At 50.1% G+C, this 22,050-nt stretch overlaps 1 protein-coding gene across 1 annotated transcript in view; it reads left to right on the top strand.

Annotated features, from left to right (window-relative positions):
* Window positions 1-347: 347 nt before the first annotated feature.
* FSTL3 (follistatin like 3) overlaps window positions 348-22,050 on the top strand; it is a 189,608-nt gene continuing 167,905 nt past the window's right edge. The window contains exon 1 of the mRNA XM_069647832.1: window positions 348-1,807. Within this exon, the coding sequence (XP_069503933.1) occupies window positions 1,723-1,807 (85 nt within the window). The 5' untranslated portion in view covers window positions 348-1,722. The remainder of the gene's footprint in view (window positions 1,808-22,050) is intronic.

Raw genomic sequence — 22,050 nt, 5'->3', positions numbered from 1 at the left:
TGCAGACATGAACACATAAGCACTTATATGTGTGCACGCACAGGCGCGTGCGCTCTAATATACATGTAATGAAACATAGATTCAATGAGATACGTGCACACGCATAAGGACGCACATGCATATTAAAATCTGCGCACAGCACACCCGGACAAAAAGGAATGCAGAAACAAGCAGGCGCATAAAAAGCCACACACTAACCCAGACCACAATGGCAGAAAAAAGGCACACTGACAGACACACCCACTCCCCTGGCCCGCCCCTGAGCTCCGGTGGCTGCCGTAGCCCCGCCCCCGCAGCCTCTTTAAAGAGGGGCTCGGCTCCGAGAGCCCACTGAAGGCAGGCTTTGAGTGGAGACGCGCCGCACACCCACGACGAGAGTAACTGGGCAGTGCAGTGCAGTGCAGTGCAGTGCAGTGGGCGGCAGGCTTAGGACAGGATGACCCACTGCAGGTGAACGGCAGCACCCACAAGCAGCTCTGCCCACGACAGCGCCCAGAGAGCGCTGACTGCAGAGGAGCCCTTGATTTAAAACTGGCCGGCAGAAGACTCTCCCAAAGACCGGCAGAAGAATAACTACACCCCCGGGAAGATCTGGGTTCAGTCTCACCACAGAACCAAGGGGACCTGATACGGGCCCACGAGAGACTCGCTCCAGACCCCCTGCACTCGCACTGCGGACTCACGGGAGTGCCACTAGAGAGACCGACTACCGACATCAGCACTCGCACTGCGGGCTCACGGGAGTGCCACTACAGAGACTCACTACAGACACCTGCACTCGCTTTGCCGACTCACGGGAGTGCCACTAGAGAGACTCACTACAGACACCTGCACTCGCTCTACCGACTCATGGGAGTGCCACTAGAGAGACTCACTACAGACACCTGCACTCGCTCTGCCGACTCACGGGAGTGCCACTAGAGATACTCACTACAGACACCTGCACTCGCTCTGCCGACTCACGGGAGTGCCACTAGAGAGACTCACTACAGACACCTGCACTCGCTCTGCGGGCTCCCGGGAGTGCCACTAGAGAGACTCACTACAGACACCTGCACTCGCTCTGCGGACTCAAGTGAGTGCCACTAGAGAGACTCACTACAGACACCTGCACTCGCTCTGCGGACTCAAGGGAGTGCCACTAGAGAGACTCACTACAGACACCTGCACTCGCACTGCGGGCCCCCGGGAGTGTCACTAGAGAGCCGCCGGAGACTCTCTACAGACACCTGCACGCACTGCGGACTCACTGGAGTGCCACTAGAGAGCCGCCGGAGACTTACTGCGGACTCACGGGAGTGGCAGTAAAGAATTTCACTACAGGCACCTACACTCTCACTGCGGACTCACGGGAGTGTCACCAGAGAGACTCGCTACAGACACCTGCTCTCGTACTGCGGACTCACGGGAGTGCCACTAGAGACTCACTAACAAGCCCTGCACCCACCCTGCGGACTCACAGGAGCGCCACTAGAGACTCACTAACGAGCCCTGCACTCGCACCGCAGACTTGCGGGTGTGCCATCAGAGCGCTGCCGGAGACTCGCTACACTCATCGGCGAGGCAAGGGAAGCAGCGCACTCAACCCCCCCCCCCCCCACCTCGTAGATCCAGGAGCAGCGGGAGATAGCCACCCGCGGGTGGAACACCCGTCGCTCTCCGGCACACTCGCCTCCCGTCCAGACCACTCTTTCGCACGCCCGCGTCCCACAGAAGCCCAGCATGTCTGGCTGGCAATGGATGCCACTTCTGCTGGCCCTGGTTGCGATCATCTGGACTCCCCCGGGGGTCTCCTCCGATCCAAGGGGTGAGTATCTGGGAGCGCGGGCAGCGGGGCAGTCGTGTTGTGGGGTTGGGGTGATGGATGTGTGCCAGGGAGCAAGAGAGGCGGGGATGGGAGCAAGTAGGTATTAGCGGTCCGTTCACACCTGCTGAGAGGACCCACTGGCAGTCTAAAGACACAGGGGAGTTGCTAGGTCTGGAAAAGACCCGGGGCTATGCTGATGTCGGAACTGTTGAGACTGGGGGCTAGCTAGTCTTTTGGCTGTAGCTCTTGAGATTCTATCGGGGCTACAACCAAAAGATCAGGGGCTATAGCCCCACCCCTACCAACACCCCTGTTATTGTGTTGTTACGTTGTACAGTGCCCACGTGCATAGGGTGATCAGACGTACCATTTTTGCCGTGACCGTCCTGGAATTCGAAACCCTGTCCGTACCGAGAGTTTTTTTAAATACATGTCCCCGTTTTGAGAAAAGGGGGGTGGCCGGCTCTGAAATTCAACGATCCAAGCTGACCTTTTACATGGCAATCTGTTTTCTAGCATCACCGTCGCTAGATACCCCTGGTCAGCCTCAAACCCCCAACATTTTTGTCCATAATCCCCCGCATCTACTGATTTCACCACTAAGACGGGTTAAAACAAACAGTAGAGCGAAGCCTATAACCAATAGCAAAGCAACAGCTCCTCAAAGCGCTATAGTGGCTCATGATTATATATATATATATATATATATATATATATATATGAGACGTGCTGGAAATATTTATTTTAATGCCTCATCCCACGTGGAGGGAATACAATGGAAGGGGGCGTGACAGAGGGGGGGAGGGGGTGAGAGGTTGAATGTGCTTAGGGTGCTTGTCCTACTGTTTCGTTTTTAACCTGTCCCAGGTTTTCATTTTCAACATCTGGTCACCATAGTCACGTGCAGGAGACATACACCTCTTCTGACACCCAGTTCCCTTGACTCTTAACTCCCTGCTCGGCCCCCTTTTTCACTGTCTCACAGCAGTATTGCGGGGGGCACAGGCTGTGGGGGGGCACTCTGCACCTCTTCTGACACTCAGTCCCCCTGACTCTTAACTCCCTGCTCGACCCCCTTTTTTCACTGTGTGACACCAGTATTGCGGGGGCACAGGCTCTGGGAGGGCACTCTGTAGACCAGGCGACCGTCCCATCAATGCACAGACCGACATTAGCGAGTTCATGATTTGTAAGAGGGGTGTGCACAGGCAACAGGGCCAGTCCTTCCATCTGTAGGCTGACCTTACATTCGATCTCAGGTGTGAGAGGTGGGACTCAGCGTGCATTAAAATGCGGACTGTGCATCTCTCTGCAGACTTATGCAACCAGGGGTGCCCGGTATGAGAGGCATCTGCGCAGGCGCAGGTAACGGGGACAGGCGCACCTGTGCATACCTTGATATTATATTACCATGGGGCATCCGTTGTGTGAGTCGGGGGTTGTAAGTTAGCGGGAAGTGATAAGCACATGAGATTTTTTTCCGTTGCACCATACATATTTATAATATAGTAGATTCATTAATTAATACGCGATTAAAGAAAGGAGTGTTTGCTATAAGGCTGCAAACAAATTAGAACACGTGCACATCTATACACAGCTGTATATTGTGTTTTCTGGTGCACAGTGCAATCCTGATAGGATGGATACACGAGTGCATTCACAAACGAGTGCATTACCTTCACGTCCACTCTTCCTCGTCCCAGTACTTACCTCACGAGGCCCCTGCCTCTGACACAGGACCTTCTTCTATTTCTTTACATTCCTATAACTCCTCCCCCACATCCAAATCACTCAGTTTAATTTTTCCTGCCTCTGGCAGGTTGAACTTTTTCTTCCCGGTGCGGGGCACTGGGGAGTACCGATTGCTGGCGCCCTGGGGGGGGGGGCTGTGTGACGGGGCCCTCGGCTCCCTCATAGGCTGAGTAGTGTGGGTTCACTTTGCTTCTCTTACCAGATCCCTACCTAAGTAATACATTACAGACAACTTATGTGTATGGAAAAGTTGTAGGCCGTAGGCATTTTATTGTCTTACAGAAAATACAACACAACAAAAATAATTACACTGCCATATGCTTTTGGGTACATTGTGTCCAGTTCCGAAGCTGCTCAAGGCTCCTCCTGAGTCCTTGTTATCCCTGAGCCTTCGTTCCTGGGCACATGCCGCCTACGACGTTTCTTGGACCGTGTACCGAAAGAGTACTCGGCGTTCCTTTCTTCTGCCTGTTCCTTCTTTTCTTGGACCGTGTACCGAAAGAGTACTCGGCGTTCTTACTTCTGCTCGCTCCTTCTTTTTTGGACCGTGTACCGAGAGAGTACTCGGCGTACCTGCTCCTGCCTGCACCCCCTCTTCTTCCGTTTTTCTTCTAGGGTAGATTGGGTGGCAAACGTTTTTCCTTCCCCTTCTCCAGGTACCAAGAGCCTACCTGAGAGAGGTGAGCTCTTACCTGGTTTGTGCCGCCTCTCCTTTTCCAGGCTTACTTATACCCCCCCGGCCTTTTTTTCCTTCCTGGGGGCGGCCGGGTTACCCCCTGACCTCTTGCTGTTACAATTCGCACCTTACCAGGTGCTGTTTCCTGCCCTTCCTGGGCTTTTATTTCTTGTGGCACCATTCGGTCGCCCCTCCCTACGCTTTTGCGCCGTTTTCCCCCCACCCCGCGCCTAAACTCCCAGACCCTCTATCGTCCCGCATTTCATGCGGCCCGGGGCCTGGGTCATAGGCTGAGTAGTGTGGGTTCACTTTGCTTCTCTTACCAGATCCCTACCTAAGTAATAAATTACAGACAACTGATGTGTATGGAAAAATTGTAGGCCGTAGGCATTTTATTTTCTTACAGAAAATACAACACAACAAAAATAATTACACAGCCATATGCTTTTGAGCACATTGTGTCCAGTTCCGAAGCTGCTCAAGGCTCCTCCTGAGTCCTTGTTATCCCTGAGCCTTCGTTCCTGGGCACATGCCGCCACACCTGAGTGGGTGTTCCTTACGCCCGCTCAGGCCCCCCCCAAAAACACCCTACCTACAACCTCGTTCCTGGAGTGCCCTAAAAATGTTGTCGGAAAAAACCCCCATCCCATCCTTTGATAGGTGCACCCCATCCTGGTGAAACATGTCCGGATTGTTCCGGTGTAAGCCATGTCTTATGAAATGCAGCCCTGTGCTCTTGCAGTAAGAGTGTGAAAGAGTGTGTCCCAAACTCGGCTGGATCCCAACCCGCTTTCGCCACCGCCTGTTTTAATACTGCCTGAAACTGGTACCTGCTGAGCGCGCTGCCGTCCCTATGGATCAATAACTGTCCGTCGACCTCTGGTCGCAGATCTAGGAATTCTTGGGTGATGCATCTGGGACAGTGGTCCTTTTCTCTGATGCAATTGAGATCTATTGCTCTCCACTTCCCCATTTGGTCTGTCTTAGATTTCCTTAGCATTATCGACATCCCCTTGATACCCATACTAACGTCTTTTCTTGCCAGGCCGTCTCCTGCCACCGTATTCCTGGCCACCAGTTCCCCTATTCTGAAAGCCCCATAGTAAGCTAGCGCAAATGCTTCCCTGAACAGCGCGGTTTCGTACGTGCTACTGCACGTGTCTTGTAGCACTTTCAGCAGAATTATCAATTTCCTAAAATTTACCGGCCTTCTGCTATCTGGTTTCTTCCCCTCTAACTTCGCCCATCCCCTCATAGCGTATTTTATCTTAGCGCTGTCAGTGGGGTCCGGCATGCCCGCCACTTTTGTGGTACATGCCACCGCCGTCAGGTGTGCTGCTGCCCAGCTTTTCTTTTTCCCTTTGGCAAATGCCCCTTCAAGAAATTCACAAATTTTTTCTGTTGAAATTTTTTCCACCTCTTTTCCACCTGTTTCCATCAACACATCTTTTACATGCTTTTCGTACTGCTTACCCGTCTTGTATGTCAGGGCCTTTCTGGTCAGCTTGTCGATGACCCTTTCTTTTCTCCCACCTCTTTTGAGTCGACCTTGAGGCCAACCGTGCTTTCCTTTCTAGTGCCTCCAACGGGACCCATGCCTTCCGCGGCATGGGCGTTCTTTCCTTGTCGGCGTCCGGTCTCTGCTCCCTGAATTTCTCCCACTGAAAGCGAGAGATTGCATCAGCCACCACATTTTCTTCCCCAGCGATATGCCTCGCCTTTATGCATGTATTCATTTTTAGGCTTTCAAGGGTGATTGCCCTAATTAATTCCAATACTATTCTGCATGACGCAGTTCCCTTGTTTAACACGTGCACCACCGCCATGTTATCTGACCATACCGCCAACTCCTTGTTCCCTAGCTCTTCCCTTCATGCGCATAACGCGACCCATATCGGGAAGAGCTCCAGCAGCGTTATGTTCTTTGTCCATTCCGCCACTTGCCATGATTTTGGCCACTTGTCTGCACACCATTTTTTCCCCAGTATTGCGCCAAAACCAAAGCCAACGGCTGCGTCAGTGAACAACACCCTTTTACCTTCATCGTTCACCGGTGAGCGCCATATTACCGCCCCCTTGAAGTTTTTCAGAAATTCTGCCCATACTTCCAGATCTCTCTTGATTTCCCCCACTAGCCTGACCCTGTGGTGCCCTTTGGTAGCACCTCTCGTTTTCATTTCGATCCTTCTCTGGAACACCTTCCCCTGAGGTATGACTCTTCCTGCGAAGTTCAGTTTCCCTGCCAGTGCTTGCAATTCTCTCACTGTTGCTTTGTTTCTTCCTTGTAGTTCCTTTATTGTCTGCAGCAGCTCCGTCACCTTGTCCTCTGGGATCCGACACCTCCCCTTGTTTGAGTCAATCGCTATACCTATGAATTGGATAACCTGTGTTGGCCCCATCGTTTTCTCCTTCGCTAGAGGAAAACCCCACTCGCTCCTTATTTCTAAGAATTTGTCCAGGGTTGCCCTGCATACATCCGCACCTTTGGGGCCGACGAATAAAAAATCGTCTAGGTAATGCACCATCATAGACTCCCTCATTTCCTGTGCTACTGCCCATTGTAAGAATGAACTCACCCTCTCGAAATATGCGCATGAGATGGCGCACCCCATCGGAAGGCATTTGTCAATGAAGTATTCCCCCTCCCATTGCATGCATAACCATCTTTGTGATCTGCTGTTGACTGGCAACAGGCGAAATGCCGATTTAATGTCTGCTTTCGCCATCCATGTCCCTTCCCCTGCCTTTCTGACCAGTTCCACCGCCTCCTCGAAGTCTGAATATGATACTGTTGCCTCGCTCTGAGCGATGCCGTCGTTCACCGAGGCACCCGGAGGGTAGGACAGGTGGTGTATCAACCTGTATTCCCCCTCCTCTTTTTTCGGCACCAGCCCTAGTGGTGAACATAAAAATTCTTCGAATGGTAGGGCCGTGAACGAGCCCTCTACCCTCCCTAGTTCTACTTCCTTCCTGATCTTACTGGTCACTATCTCCCTGTTTTCGCTTGCTGATTTTAGATTCCTAGGAATGTCTTGCGCTCCGTGTCCGGTAAACGGGATGTTGAAACCTTCTCTAAAGCCTTGTCTGATTTGTTCTGCCGCTTCTTGGTCGGGGTATTTTCGGAGCCACCTTTCCATCTTCTCGATTTTCACCGGCGTGGCCCCTTTCCTGTCCCAGTTTTCATTTCCGCGTCTCATCTCTTCTGCCGCTTGGCGCCGCGGCCCTTGTGCACTTGGAGCTGCTATGGTCACCCTTGCATCTCTCGCACTTGTGGCTGAATTTGCACTTCCATCCCCAGCTGCATGGTACTCCCTTTTCAAAGCTCCTGCATTGCCCTGGTTCCGCTCGTGCCGTCCCCGTGTTCCCACTGCCCCCACCCTGTGTTGTCGGGGGCAGGCTGCTCTGCCATCCTCTCTGTGACCCATAATTTCTGCTCCGAAAACTCTGGTCTCTATTCCTGTCATAGCTGGATTTGTACCTTCTGCCACTCGATCTATAATCCGTTTTGTAATCATTCTGCCAGTACCGCCTTCTCTGCTGTCTTCCTGTGCTCCGCTCCTTGGAATCCCATTTCTCTTTTAGCACGTTAAAAATGTAGAGGTTAAAGTTTTCTTCGTCCCAGCCCATGTCCGGAAAGAAGTCCATCTCCTTTCTGAACTCATGGTCATACTCCAGCCATGCGGCCCCTCCAAATGCTGCGTGGACCTTCAGCACCCTCTGTTGATATGCCACCAACGCTATCCCGTCTTCTGGGAATTTTTGTAATATGATTGTAGACATTATGGTGAAGGCCGACATCCAATTGTCAAAGTTCCTTACTACTGGCCCCTTTTTTAGTAAGCTTTTTTCATCCTCTTTCATGTCCTCCAGTGCTACATTCATCCCCCTCTTTTGACAATCTAATAATGTAAATATATCGATCAATTCTTTTCTCCAGATTTTTTCCTTTACTTTGTCATTTATGTATCAAGCCATCGCTTTCATTGACCTGCCCTGTGCGTCTTTACCCATGGTTGGCCTGCCATATTTCGTCATGAGCGGCGCCTCGTTTTCCGCCGCTTCCCCTGGCGGTACTGCCCCCGGTGGTGTGGCCCTTGCCCCTATGCTTGGCCCTACCGGTACCTCTTGTGGTGTTGATAAAACTTGAGCTCCTTGCGGCACCGGGACTACTGGTGCCCCTTGTGGTGCCGGGCCCGGGGCTTCCCTGGGCTCAGCTGGTGCTCCCTGTGGTGTAGGGACCGGGGCCTCTCTAGGTTCTGCCCCTGCCCCCCCTACCCCACTCCGTCTTTCTTTGCTCACCACTCCTCTCCATTTTACCCAAGCCTTTAGGTGATCCCTTTCTTCGTCATCACTGCTTGATTCGTCTGATGAACTCCCCTGCCACTCTTCCCTGCTTTTCTTCCCCCGTCTGCTCTTCTTGTCATTGGTTCTGGGCGACTTTCCCGAAACCGTGATGCAGTTTTTAAACATTTTTACTATTTTATTCCCCACATTATTATTCACAGTACCTTTATTTTTATCTTTTTTCTTTCTCTTGGTCGGTGCCTCCGTCTGTTCCTCTGCTCTTTTCGACTCCGCTCTCCCCCTTTTCTGTCCTGGGCTTGATGGTTTTCCCCTCTCCTCCTGTTTTGGCCACCTTGATTCGACAGGCCGTTTCCTCGTACTCTGTGTACACATCTTTATTGGAAATGATGGCAAGCACTTGGCAGTATGGGTTAGCCTTCCCTTTTGTTGTGTGGCCTCTCTGCTTCTTGTCGTGGGGTGACAGTGGCAGAGAGTCTTTGAAAGTGCGGGGGCTCTGTTCTGTCGCAGGCATGTCACATACCACCTGCTACTCAGACACACACAGCCCATGATGCACAGGATGTAGCTGCATTCTCTGGGGGAAGGTAAGGAGAGGGGAGGACTGTGCTTGATATTTTTCCCCTCTCCTGCTGGTATGGCCATCTTGACTCCTTCGATATGCCGTTTCCTCGTGCTTTGTGTACACATCTTTATTGGAAATGATGGCAAGCACTTGGCAGTATGGGCTAAGTCTTCCCTTTTGTTGTGAGGCCTCTCTGCTTCTTGTTTTGGGGTGACTGTGGCAGAGGGTATTTGAAAGTGCAGGGGCTCTGTTCTGTCGCAGGCATGTCACATACCACCCGCTCCTCAGACACACACAGCCCAGGATGCACCGGATGTTAGCTGCATTCTCTGCGGTAAGGTAAGGAGAAGGGAGGACTGTGCTTGATCCCCCCTCTCTTGCTGGTATGGCCATCTTGACTCCTTCGACAGGCCGTTTCCTCGTGCTCTGTGCACACATCTTTATTGGAAATGATGGCAAGCACTTGGCAGTATGGGCTAGCCTTCCCTTTTTGTTGTGAGGCCTCTCTGCTTCTTGTCGTGGGGTGACAGTGGCAGAGCATCTTTGAAAATGTGGGGGCTCTGTTCTGTCACAGGCATGTCACATACCACCCGCACCTCAGACACACACACAGCCCAGGATGCACCGGATGTTGGCTGCATTCTTTGCGTGCAGCCTGTGAAAACGGCGCGGATTTGGACACATCTGCAAGCAGCCGGAAGGGTACCGGCCTGGCATAGTCTGCACTTCGGGTTCGAGTCTCAGCGGTGCTGACTCGTCCCTTCATCCTTCCTAGACCGCCGCATTGGAACGATTTAGAGCATGGAGCTACCAGCTACTGGATACAGGGCTAAAGCCACCTCTCAGTCATGTGGCGAGTTAGTGGTGTGTTTGGGTCTGTGCTAGCTATGGACGCAGACTCCTTGTCCTGTCCTCTTCCTCTGAACTGCACGAGGGAAGGTCAAAGGAGATGATTTTCTTTTCCCTTGTCCGGCATGGAATTATAGAAAATGCATCATGGAAGTAATGGCCATGCAGAGGGTTCCCAGTGTCTCTTCTTTTAGGGCCTAGGTCCTCCGGTGCCGACATGTTGCTTTCACGCCTCCTCTCAGACTTGTGGGAAGTGATATGGCACATGGTGGCACATGTCTGTGCTTAGAGGGGTTCTCAGAGCCCCTGGTGCCGGTGGAGGGGGATGTCACTTCAGTGGGTTTTTCCAGTGTAGGCATACCCCAGGTGGGGGGTTGCCTTTGATGTCTGCTATCCAGGATGGATTGCTTTGCCCCGCTTTGTGACAGTACTCTGCCCTTTTGACGCCAGCCTGGTGGCTCCTCTGTCGGTTGAGGGGGCCATGGTCTGCTGGACTTTTGGGCTGTCCTGTATCTTCCTTTTGATAAGTCGGATCTTTTTGTGGGCTGACAAGCATGCTGTTATATTGTGGTGCAGGCCTGCTTCAAAGTCCTGTGATTTTCCTCTGGTGCAAGTGCAGTGACTGGCGGTTTTCCCTGGCTACTCGTCTCTATCTTCTCGGAGGTGTATGGGACCGGTGGGGTTCGGCTTCCTGGGTAATGGGCTCCTTCCGGAGGGGGGTATCAGTTGCCGTTCCTGTCTCCTCCTGTCCAGGTTTGCATGGTTAGGACTTTGGTACCCAGCTCACAGTCCAAGTAGTTGGCCATGGGATCCGTTCTCTCCGAATGGTGGTTGTGGGTTACCATCTTGCCCGTTCCTCTCCCTGTTCAGGGTCAAGTTTTCTACTTCCAGGTGTTCCTGGTCCCTATGCCTTCTAGGATGTGTCACCTGCTTATGGGTCAAAGGCCCTGCACTGCTTGTCCGGACGGAACGCTTCAACATGGGGGCTTTGCGGAACATACTCTGGATGTTGTCCAGGTGGGGGCGTTTGCTGGCTGTTCTGGGCTGGGTTCTCAGAAGGCAGTATGTCTCGGCTCACCTGTTGCTGAAGTTACGGGGCACGTGGCTTTTTGCGTGTTTTCCAGTTCCTTGAGCCCGTCTTCAGTTACGTCCCCTGGTGTCTTATACTGTCTCCCACTGGCTCCCAATGTCTCGGCTTTCGTAGTTTTGTTTTCAGTGTCCCCAGCGCTGCGAATCTCCCTGCTATCGTGGCGGGGGGTTTCAGGTGTACAGGCTGAGGTGTGCATGGTCCTTCCTCCTGTGGCCTCTCTTACTACCGACGCCAGCAGAATGGGTTGGGGGGGTCTAAATTCGGGGTCCTCTCCGCTCAAGGGTTGTGAGATCTGGGGAGAGCAGGCGATCATCCAATTGGGTCCCCGGTTCTAGACCTGTTTACATCCCCGGCCTCAGCAGAAGTTCCCCTCTTCTGCTCTCGGTTTCAGGCCGAGGGGATTGGGGGATGGACGCCCTCTCTGTACAGTGGCCTTGGGGTTTTCCTTTATGCCTTTCCGCCTATTCCCCTTCTGCCCCGGGTAGTTTGGCGCATCAGAGTGTGCAGGGTGACTCTTTTGTTGTTAGCTCCGTTCTGGTCCCGCCAGAGTTGGCTCCCCTCTCTGTTGGAGCTTTGGTCCTAGGAAACTTGGCTGGTTCCGAGGTGGCCGTGTCCCCATCAAGGGGATCTGCGGTTGGAAGTCCACCGGATGCAATGGGCAGTGTGGCTATTGCTCAGTCTAGGTTGATATCTCAGGGGTTCTCAGATCCTGTAGTTGAGTACATAATGGATGCTCTTAGACCCTCTACTATGAAGGTGTTCGGCAGGCATTGGGGCCATTTCCGAGACTGGTATGGGCAGTCTGGGATCCCTCCCCTGCGTTCTGGCCTCTCTGCTATCCTTTGATTCCTCCAGGAGGGGTTTTGACAGGGGCCTGGCAGTTTTTTTTCTCCAGGCTTCGCTCTCAGTGGCCCTACATGTAATTCCTTTTGGGGGACTCTGATGGTCACTTGGATGGGGAGGTGTTGGTGGGAAAGTTGCTCCAGGGTTCTTCTTCCCGTCCTTGTGCTGATAAAGGGCTTCCCCCCTTGGGATCTCCCTCTTGTATTATGGTTCCTTCAAGGGCCTCCTTTTGAGCCCATTACGAGATTGATATCAAACATCTTACACTGAAATCTGCTTTTCTTATTGCCCTCGCTTCTGCCTGTAGGCTTGGGGAGATTGGGGCTCTTATGTCACCCTCCTTTCCTGAGGGTGCTGCCATACTCGGTGGTACTGTGGTGTGGTCCGAAGTTCCTCCCTTAAGTTGTATCTCGGTTTTCACACCTCTCAGGATCTGGTTCTCCCTGTCTTCTTTCATGATCCGAGAATGCCTGAAGAGGTGGCTTGGCTTAACATTATGTCCGGCGGGACGTGTTGGAGTATTTGGCTAGGTTTGCTTTTTTCCACCATAGTCTTCTGATTGCTTGTGGTTTGGCTGGGGCTGGGCTTAACGCATCTGTGGTTTCCATTTTCCGGTGGTTCCGGATTGTGATCTCCAGGGCCTATGTGACTTCTGGTCGGCCTGTGCCTGCGCACGATCAGGGGCGGTCCACCGGGGGTTTGGCGGCTTCCCGGGCCGATGCAAGGAGGGTTTTCTCTGCAAGAGATTTGTATGGCTGCCGCCTTGGCTGGTCTAGGTATTTTCATCAACCGCTATGGGTTGAGTTTCTCCCACTTGGGGGTTGGTTCCTTTCGTGGTTGGAGTTTTGTCTGTGGGGATGTGAATTGAGTTATTGTGGGTGTGTTTTGCTGCACTGTTTTTGGCTCTGTGTCTCATTGGGACCTTTTCCCTGTTGCTGCTTTGGTATACCTCATGAGGTAAGTACTGGGACGAGAAAGAGTGGACGTGGAGGTAATGCTCTGATTACTTACTGGTAATCTTCATTACTCCTAGTCCTACTCTTCCTTGCCACAGTACTGACGACCCTCCTCACCCTCCCTGCGGGGAAGGTCCCATGCTCCGGCTTGGTAATATGAAACTGAGTGATGTGGATGTGGGGGAGGAGTTATAGGAATTTAAAGAAATAGAAGAAGGTCCTGTGTCGGAGGCAGGAGCCTCATGAGGTGACGAGGAAGAGTAGGACTAGGAGTAATGAAGATTACCGGTAAGTAATCAGAGCATTTACCAGTAGTTCCAATAGTGTACTGGGTAAGTTAATCTTGATGACAGGAGTTCGCATCCCGGTCACAGAAGAAAAACAATCGCAGAACGCTTACATTAGTGCGTACGAATAGTTCTCCGGATCCGAGACACGTGGCGAATTCTATTTGCTGTGGTCCCTTGGAAAGCTCTCGCCGTCAGCTTCTGTGGGGTCGCTAATTTGGTTTATTCTTGCACCAGCACAGCACCCGCCAGAGCATCCCTGCGCTCTTTTAGCTCTCCCGCCCCCGCATGTGGTTTTCTGGCATGTGTGCAGGAGTAGAGATGGCGATGGGTTAAGGGGCTGGAAGGGGAGGAATGCACGCGTACATCCCACCATGCCCCATTCCAGCCGCGAGATGCTAGACCAGTGCTAGTTCTAACAGTATGTTCTCGGACGTGTACTCTGGAATTTCCCCACTATAAAGCCAGGACTACAGGTCCCAGAATGCAACGTTTAAACTAGTACTGGGCTCGTATCTCCCGCCTGGAAAGGGGCATGTTGGCATGCATGTCACACAGAGCATACTCTGCGCTAGACCATCTCACTCACTGCAGTATATCCATTCAATAAACTCTGCAGTCTTCATATAGGACTGGCGATTTATTTCTTTTCTCTTCTCAGGCCAGTCTCCCTCCATGTGCTGGGGAAGTGTGGGCCTCTCCCGGAGGGACTGTACTTTCCCCAAAGACTGAATGTAGGTCCTTGAAGGGGTGGGATTTCCAGCACTTGCTATTGATATCATCAGTGGGTGTTGGTGGATCTACTGTCACGTTACTATACTGTAGTAGATGTGGCACCGTGGTGATTCCTGATGTGTTGTGCAGGGCTATTCCAGCTTGGTTCCGCATCTACACCCCTATCCGAAACCTTAGAAGTAGGCAGCATTTATGGACCCTCATCGATGGCTATGGAATTTAGAGATGCCCCCTTCCACCTTTCACTTTGCCTGGACTTTGAGCCATGTCCCCATATGGAAGATGCGCTTTCTGTTGCCACTGTGTTTTCTACTGTCACTGTATTTTCTACTGTCACTGTGCTTTCTGGAGTCACTGCACTTTTCGGTGTCACTGTGTTTTCTGGTGTCTGTGCTTTCTGGTGTCTTTGTGTTTTCTGGTGTCACTGCGCTTTCTGGTGTTGCTGTGTTTTCTGGTGTCGCTGTGCTTTCTGGTGTCACTGCGCTTTCTGGTGGCACTGCGCTTTCTGGTGTCACTGTGTTTTCTGGTGGCACTGCGCTTTCTGTTGGCACTGCGCTTTCTGTTGGCACTGCGCTTTCTGCTGGCACTGTGTTCTCGAGGAGAGGAAATTACTGACGGGCCCATTGGTCAGTACTCAACCCCCAAAAACTTGTAAGACAAGATAGCTGCACCGAGTGAGGACAGGGTGCAGGATTTACATACTCCAGCACAAATACATTTTAGGGACCCAGTAAGTTGGCAAAGGGAAGTCCATTTAATACATAATCAGCTTGTGGAAATCAACAGCATCGCGAACACCTGTCTCGCCCGACTTTCCCGAACTTCAGTACAACAGCCTCTTTTATGGGCAAACTTTGTCATCATTGACATACACTTCTATAAAAAACCATCATGCAATATAATTGGTTGGGAAAGGTAACTTAAGTATAGGTGTTATATCTGTATATGAAAATAAAGCATACGGATTGGATAACTCTTATCGGGTGGGCGTCTATGCCCATCCCTCTACAACACACATGATTGATGTCACTAAAAGTACAACGTCCTATTGGTTACAGTCTCTATAGGACCCTAGATTACTTGGTCTATTGTGATTGGGCAAGTTACACCCCTAAACATAAATCTCCACTTTAATTAGCAGCATGCAGAATAGACACCCTGTTGCCTGGTGTCCCAAGATTCACCCTGCCTCCCTTCCATCAATCAGTGGTTTAGGGCTATGTATCAATTAGTTGGCTGGGTATGGCCTCGGATCTGTAGTCTCTTATCAGGAAAAGTTATGGCACCCTCTGGTTCTGAATGACATCAGGCGGTGGTACATCTTCGCGCCTGTCTGGTCACGTGTTGGTCCACTGTGAATCTGCTTCAGTTCTCAGTCTTTTCGTGCATTTGATTCTGTGTTCGCTTGGCCACCTGCATGGGTCTCTCTTATCTTGACCTTCACGGGCGGGCTGGCGTGCTCTGAAGTTGGAGCCTCGTGAGCTCATGCTCACCTCCCCTTCTCTGGTTGACCTCGATTTCCCTGGCATGAGCCATCCTTTGTTAAGTTTCGATCCCGCTCTTTTCCTCAGCTTGGACCTAGATGTGAAACTCAGCCAGTTGGGCCTGGGCCGCCTGGGCTTTCTTCTGCTTAAACAAAATGGAGTCGCACGTGTACATTGTGCTGTATTGAGGTAGTCATATATAGTTGGCGCATGCTGCTCTATTCTTCTACTTAAGCATTGCAGGCGGTATTGATTACTTAGCATCTTGCGTTTCAAGCTTATTTATACACGTTCAATAAGGCGGTTGCATCTGTATTGTCTCATGGCACCATTCTCGTACGTTTTCACAGTGTCTCTCCCCTTCGTCCATTACAATTCTCCTCGCAGTTGTTGATACTGGCATGCATAGCTCTCAGTAGTCACTTCTGGTTGTTCTCGGGGCTGCCTAGGCCCTTAATCTATTTCCATTGGCCTTCCATTAAGGCCTTCAGGGTCTCCTCGTGGACAGTCTGTAAATACTCGTCGTTTCGTACCAATGGCAGGTACGGTTTTCTGATTGGGTACCGTGCTGCCCAGGGTTGCCTGGTTATGGGCATTTCAACAGGTATTGATCTTCTAATGTACACAGGGAAGCGCCCCATTGCTGCCCTTTGTTGGTTCAGCTGTTCCTCGTACGTCATATACCACGGCAAGTACCTTTACTGGCAACTCGCAATGGGGGGCAGGGGTGCAGGTCATATCTGGGACCTCCTCTACACTCCCCCCTCTGGTCGGTTCATCGACCACTCCTACTTCCTCCTTTATATTCAGTTTCTTTTATTCTTGATTTCTCAGCTTCTTGCTCATCGTCTCCTGGGTTTACACAAGAAGGCGTGAAAGTATGCAATTTTGGTGTCCATATCTTTATCACCCCTTTCAAGCTTCCTGCCGTTTTCACATGCTCATCTTTGTTCCAGGTCATCAACTGGCCTTGTCCATTTGGACTGCAGTAAATCCATTTGCCTTCATACCTTCTTCGTTTCTTGGGATAAGTGAATTTTGTTCCCTCTGGTGCAAATTCACTGGCCTTCACGAAGTCCTTTATTTCCTCATCTGTCAGGTCTCTGGGCTTCCAGCCTGGTTCGACATCGACCATCATTTTCATCCCAATGGCCTTCTTTGCAGTTTTCTGGCACTGTGTGATGATTATCTTGATAATACAGAATCCTAGCAGCACTATTGCTAGCAAGGCTCCCAGGAACTTGAATATATCTGCCATCCATTGCGGACCCATGAGAATAGGTTCCCAAACCAGCTGTCATCATCTACTTCATCTGTTTCCTCAGTCATCTGGTTTTTCAGGGTCGTTAACATGCTCATGGCCTCTGTGAGGGTTCCATTTTCTTTGTCGTGTGATGGTATAAAAGTGCAGCATGATTCTCCAATTTTCACGCAAACACCTCCATCCATTGCAGTGATCATGTCAAGCACATATCTGTTCTGGAGAGTCATCAGTCTGATTGCTCTCAGCTCTTCTTTGAATGCGTTGAATCCTTTTATGGTGGTATTGATGGTCTGCAATAACTCGCATCTGCTTATCTGAAACCTTTTATTATTCACTCCAATTTGGATGTGTGGCAGGAGCATAGTGGTGAATACTGTTGAAGTGAGGCTGAACAGCCTGTGTTCGCATGGAATCGCATAGAATGCTTCTTCTGATTTGGCAGAAAAGTAGTTTTCTCTCTTCATTCTGGATATCAGTTCTGCGGATCTCCTCCTTCTCTGATGAGCATCTGCTTTCGGGAAGCTGTCCAGATTCAGTTCGTTTTTTGGAATCACCAGTGCGGGGACATGGACAGTGACCAATGTACATATGCCCCCCCTATTTCATGGCAGTCTTATGTATGCTTTGGATCCACACGCCCAATAGCGGTCCATCAGGACTGCAGTTCCTTGTGCCATTCCTGGTGCCTCATATATTCGTCCACAGTTTTGATTTTCCCCCGTTTTCCTTGTACCATTTTTTCTGAAGCACAGTTTCGGGTTCTCCAACGATACTATTTTCAGGGGCCCTCCCCTGTCTTCGACCCATGTTAACAGCTTCACCAACTTTGGCCATAGAGGTTTACATAACCTCTGTGTTTTCTACTGCTTCCTTGCAGGCTCCAAGGACCATCCAAGCTTGGCAGATTACTACTCCTTCTTCCCATCCGTCTGGGGAAACCAATGACCCCAGATCTGCATTTGGCCTCTGTTCTTCCAGATTTGAGCCTCTTCTGCAGTTTTTCCTTGGACGTTCAGTCTTGGGTTTATTTCCCATCTAATTCCTGATCCTTTGACGTCAGGGTTTTCATATCTAATAACGTAATTCTTGGTGTGCGCCCTGTTTCTTGTTTTGATGTCCTGGACAAAACAGTCTTCATCTGGGAAGTCTTTTTCGTTGTCCCATATCAGTGAGGTGTCTCTTCCCATAAACTGCCCTCTGGTGTTGCACATTGCTACGTGTGACATGCAGTGTGCCGTGGGGACGTCAACTTCTACTGCAACAAAGATTTTGGACTTGCCCATGCTATATGGCAGGAGTGCACAGATGAAACATTCTCCTTCTGATTGTCTTTGTCCAACTTCCTTCATGTGCTGGTACCATATGTTGTTTCCAAGATGGGCTGTGCTGTCCAGCCGTCCAACTTCATTCATGTGCTGGTACCATATGTTGTTTCCAAGATGGGCTGTGCTGTCCAGCCGTCCAACTTCATTCATGTGCTGGTACCATATGTTGTTTCCAAGATGGGCTGTGCTGTCCAGGTAGTCATTTAGTTCAGTGTCCATTTCATATTGGCTTCTCTTGATTCTTAACGTTTTTCTGTAGTTGGCCAACACTATGTCTCTGAATGCGTCTGTACTGCTCTTTCGTTCAGGCAGTCTCTCGGGCGTTATCCTTGGTGGGGCAGGTCTCACTTCCTGCACTGTCATAGTAGAGGAAGGGCTTGCATTTCTTTTCTTTCCCTTGTACACTCTGTTGTAGAACTCTTCCCACCACCATTGGCTCGTTATCTTCCCAATGCGTGGTGGCATTGTAGGCCTGTTGCTTATCTCTGTCGTTGGAGCAGACATGCTCGTTATTACAGGTTCTGTGGTTTTCTTGCTCAACTCCTCATGTAGTTTCTTTGCTCTACGTATGAGCGGGAACACATACTTGACTCCCGCATGCGTTTTCTCAGTGATTTCTTTTGCGGCTTCCTCCGTTTCATTGAGTGATTGTGCTATCTCACTTCGGTTCGGTTTTTCACTTTGCTCCCTGCTTTCTGGAGCTGCTTGTTCCACTGGGGATTTCTCCCTTTCAGTTAGTTTGGCCTGCGGTTTTGTAGCCATTGACACTTGCCCTTGTTCGTGTGCACTCAGTGTATGGGTGCGTGCCGTGGACATTGCTATGTTATCATTCATTCCGTGCTGACTCTGTCTCCAGCCTTTCTCACCATTCATTACTTCAAGTGTGTACGTGTTGCTGCTAATTACATTCAACTGTAAATCGTTTGTTTTATCATCAGTTTTTCTTGGAACAGGGATGACAATATAAGGTCTGGGTGCTTTTGTGGGCCCCAGATGTTCATTACCTGGTGGAGGCACGGACCTTGTGATGCTTCGTGCACCAATAAGAAAGGCAGTTCTGACAGTTAGAGACAAAAATACTACAACAATCACTATGCATATACATATGACGGCCTTGAAAGACATTTTACAGCATCTCCTTCCAGGAAACCGGGGACGCCCCTCCACTGGTGGCACAACTAAATTACTGTTTTGGGCCCCCATCTCGAACAAGTCCATAGTCAATAGTTTATTTATTTTCTTATCTTGATTTTCGTTACTTAAAAGTTCAGCAAACACTAAAAAGACGGGTGCAGTTTAATGTCCCCCCTCTTGCGAGTGATGACGGAAGTCTCTAGTTATGGAGTACAGGTCCTTTGCTAGACTATGGAAAAAGGTTAGACTATTGTTTTTAGCACATCACATTCTTCCTGCATTTGTGTATACAACGCATTTCCAGGGCCCCTTCCCAATTCGTCTTGGCCCTGAGGACATGCAGGAATTTGTTCGTAGTGATACCATAAAAGGATGGATTTGCTGCACATCACGCATAAATAAACCATTGAATAAATAAATAAATAAATAACAGTGAACATATGAGAAGGTAGGAAAAAATAAGAAAAAGGTTGAAAAAAGTAAACACGGCAGTGAAGTTCGTTGCTCTGCTCCTTTAGCCTGGTTCTTCGAGGTGGAGTTGCTGAAAAGTCTCTCTCTTCCCCATTTACTCCACTTCGGGAGGATAATGAAAAATAGAAAACCCAGACAAATAAAATCACGATGTTGGTATCCTTGTTTCTGCTTTCCTCGATCTGTCCTCCGTTAAAAGCATGGAGAACTGCGTCTTTATTTCCTTGCTCTGCCCATGGTGGGGATGATGAAAAAGTTTTATCTTGGACCTCCCCCTTCTAAAGCCCTTCTCAGCAGTGGATGTCCATGGTTGCTTCTCAGCTGTGAAGCAATAGCTCTCAGGAGCCTGTTGAGTTGTGCATTTTTTGCTGGATCACAAAGGAACGTGTGCACGTCGACAGCGATGGGTCTACCCACTAGTTCTGGAAAGTTCTCAATGAGGTGTAAGAAGACTGTGAAGGCAATTCTGCTGTCTTCAGGTGACAGTGACATTAGCTCTGATTGTCTCTTAGGTCATCAGTCTTTTTGCAGTGTGATCAGTACTTGCCTTCTCGATTTGTCCCTTGCCGAAACTTTCACTGGAATTCTCTCAGAAACTCCCTCTGAAAGCTGGACAGTTCCATTTGTAGCTGTATGCTATAGAAGAGTGCTCCTATCTTTCTCGCGTTGGCAGGGTCTCTGAGGAAGGTGAGGGCGTCAACCTCGGCAGGTCTCCCTACCCTTTCCGGAAAGTCATTTACTAAGCCGAAGAGGATGTTGTGGGCAAGTAGGCTGTCCTCAGGGGACCGGACATTTATTCGTTTTGCAGAGTCTCAATCACAAGGTTTTTTGCTGTCGTGACAGTTTCTTTGCTTATCTCCCCGATCTGTCCCACGGTGGAAAGTCTCACTGGATCCTCCTGAGGTATTCTTGCTGGAAGTTAGATAGCTCCACCTGGAGCATGATTCCATGGAGAAGGGTTTTCATGTGTAGGAAATTGACTGGGTCTCTGAGAAACGTTGCAACGTCAACGTCAGCAGGTCTTCCCACCATTTCTGGATAGTCTGCAACGAGTCTAATTAGAACATTGTGGGCTAGCTGCGTGTCTGCAGGGGACAGTGGCATTTGCTTCGCCTTGCTGGGTACCGATCACATGCCTCGCTTTTGCTTTGAGCAGTCTTTGCACTTGCCTGCTGGGTGGAGGGCTATCACAGTGTTCAGTTTACTCCATATTTGGTTCAGAAGGTAATTATTTTGGGGATCTCTGATAAATGTTAATGTGTCTGTGGTCCTCCGAACAAGCTCTGGGCACTCCTCTATGATTCTGAAGAACAACACGTATGTGATCTCATCAATGACTGCTTGTGGTGGTAGCATCAGTCTTTTGCTCCTCGTGCTCGGGAAATTCAGCGAGGACTTCTGTGATTACAGTCAACAGTTGCCTGATTACCTTCTTATTTTCTGGATCTTGGATGATTCTGTGCCACTTTTTTCTCTCCCTATGAGTGATGGATAAGTCAATGTCACTAATTGGAAATAGTTCAGTACATCCCATTTAAGGCTCCTAACAAAGAATTTATGCTGGGTCTTTCAGGATAACAGTTTCAGTTCTCAGGAATATCTGGTTCTGTTGTTTAACAGAGTCTTAGAGTTCTTTGTCCACTACTCTGTGGCTCTATGTGTTTAAGTTACCAGTGTCACTGCAGCTTCAAAGCATGCAACCTTTTCCTTTGCCCAGCGAATTCAGCTGCACATTGCGTTTGTTTGAAAAGTCTTGTATCTCATTCAGTGCTTAGAGAAATGTATAGCCACAGTTTTCACAGCGAGCTCTTCAGTTTGTCTTTTCTGCTTGTGCATCCTTCTTCCTCACCATAGACCTTTTCGGCACGTGCTGTGGTCCTTCCCCGTTGTCTGTAGCTTCCACGGTGGATGCAGTAGGAGCGCCTTCTCCTCTAAAGGGCTTGACGTCATTCAGGAAGATCCAGGCTCTACTTCCTTGGAGCTTGACAGCGGACGGGTTGCAGTCCTCTACGTTGAAAGGGCCATTAAATCGTGGTTCATCCCATTTCTTCCTCGTAAAGTTCTTCACTAGAACTCTGTCCCCCGGGAAGACAAGGGGTGCGCCTAGGCTGAGAGTTGCGCCTGCATCAGCATTGTCTGTTGTGGTTTGTGCTGTGCTGTCCCCTTTCCGCTGTCGCTGCAGCTGGCCTAAAATGACAGATGTACTAGAGGTAAAACAGTCAAGATAATTCTTCATTTCTGCTCCCAGAACCTCCCTAGCGGGCTGGGCATCACATCTAGCTCTAACTCGGGGGTAAGAGGGGTTCTCATCCTTCTCCCAGTGATAATCCCGTGCGTCGGGAGGTGATGGTCGGAGCCTGGCTGGTTCCGAAGCGTATATAATGCCAGTGGTAGGCAGTGCAGCCATCCCTTCTTTAATGTGAGCTTTAATTTGGCTATCCTTTCTTAAATACCTGTACCCATTACAAACCTGAATCATATCGACATAGTCAATATGCAGGTGCTGGAAA

Source organism: Ambystoma mexicanum, chromosome 1p (genome assembly GCF_040938575.1).
Source record: "Ambystoma mexicanum isolate Mex_15411 chromosome 1p, UKY_AmexF1_1, whole genome shotgun sequence".
In the NCBI taxonomy this organism is placed as follows: domain Eukaryota; kingdom Metazoa; phylum Chordata; class Amphibia; order Caudata; family Ambystomatidae; genus Ambystoma; species Ambystoma mexicanum.
Note: the sequence above shows the minus strand (reverse complement) of the source record. Positions and strands in the feature narration are given on the sequence as shown.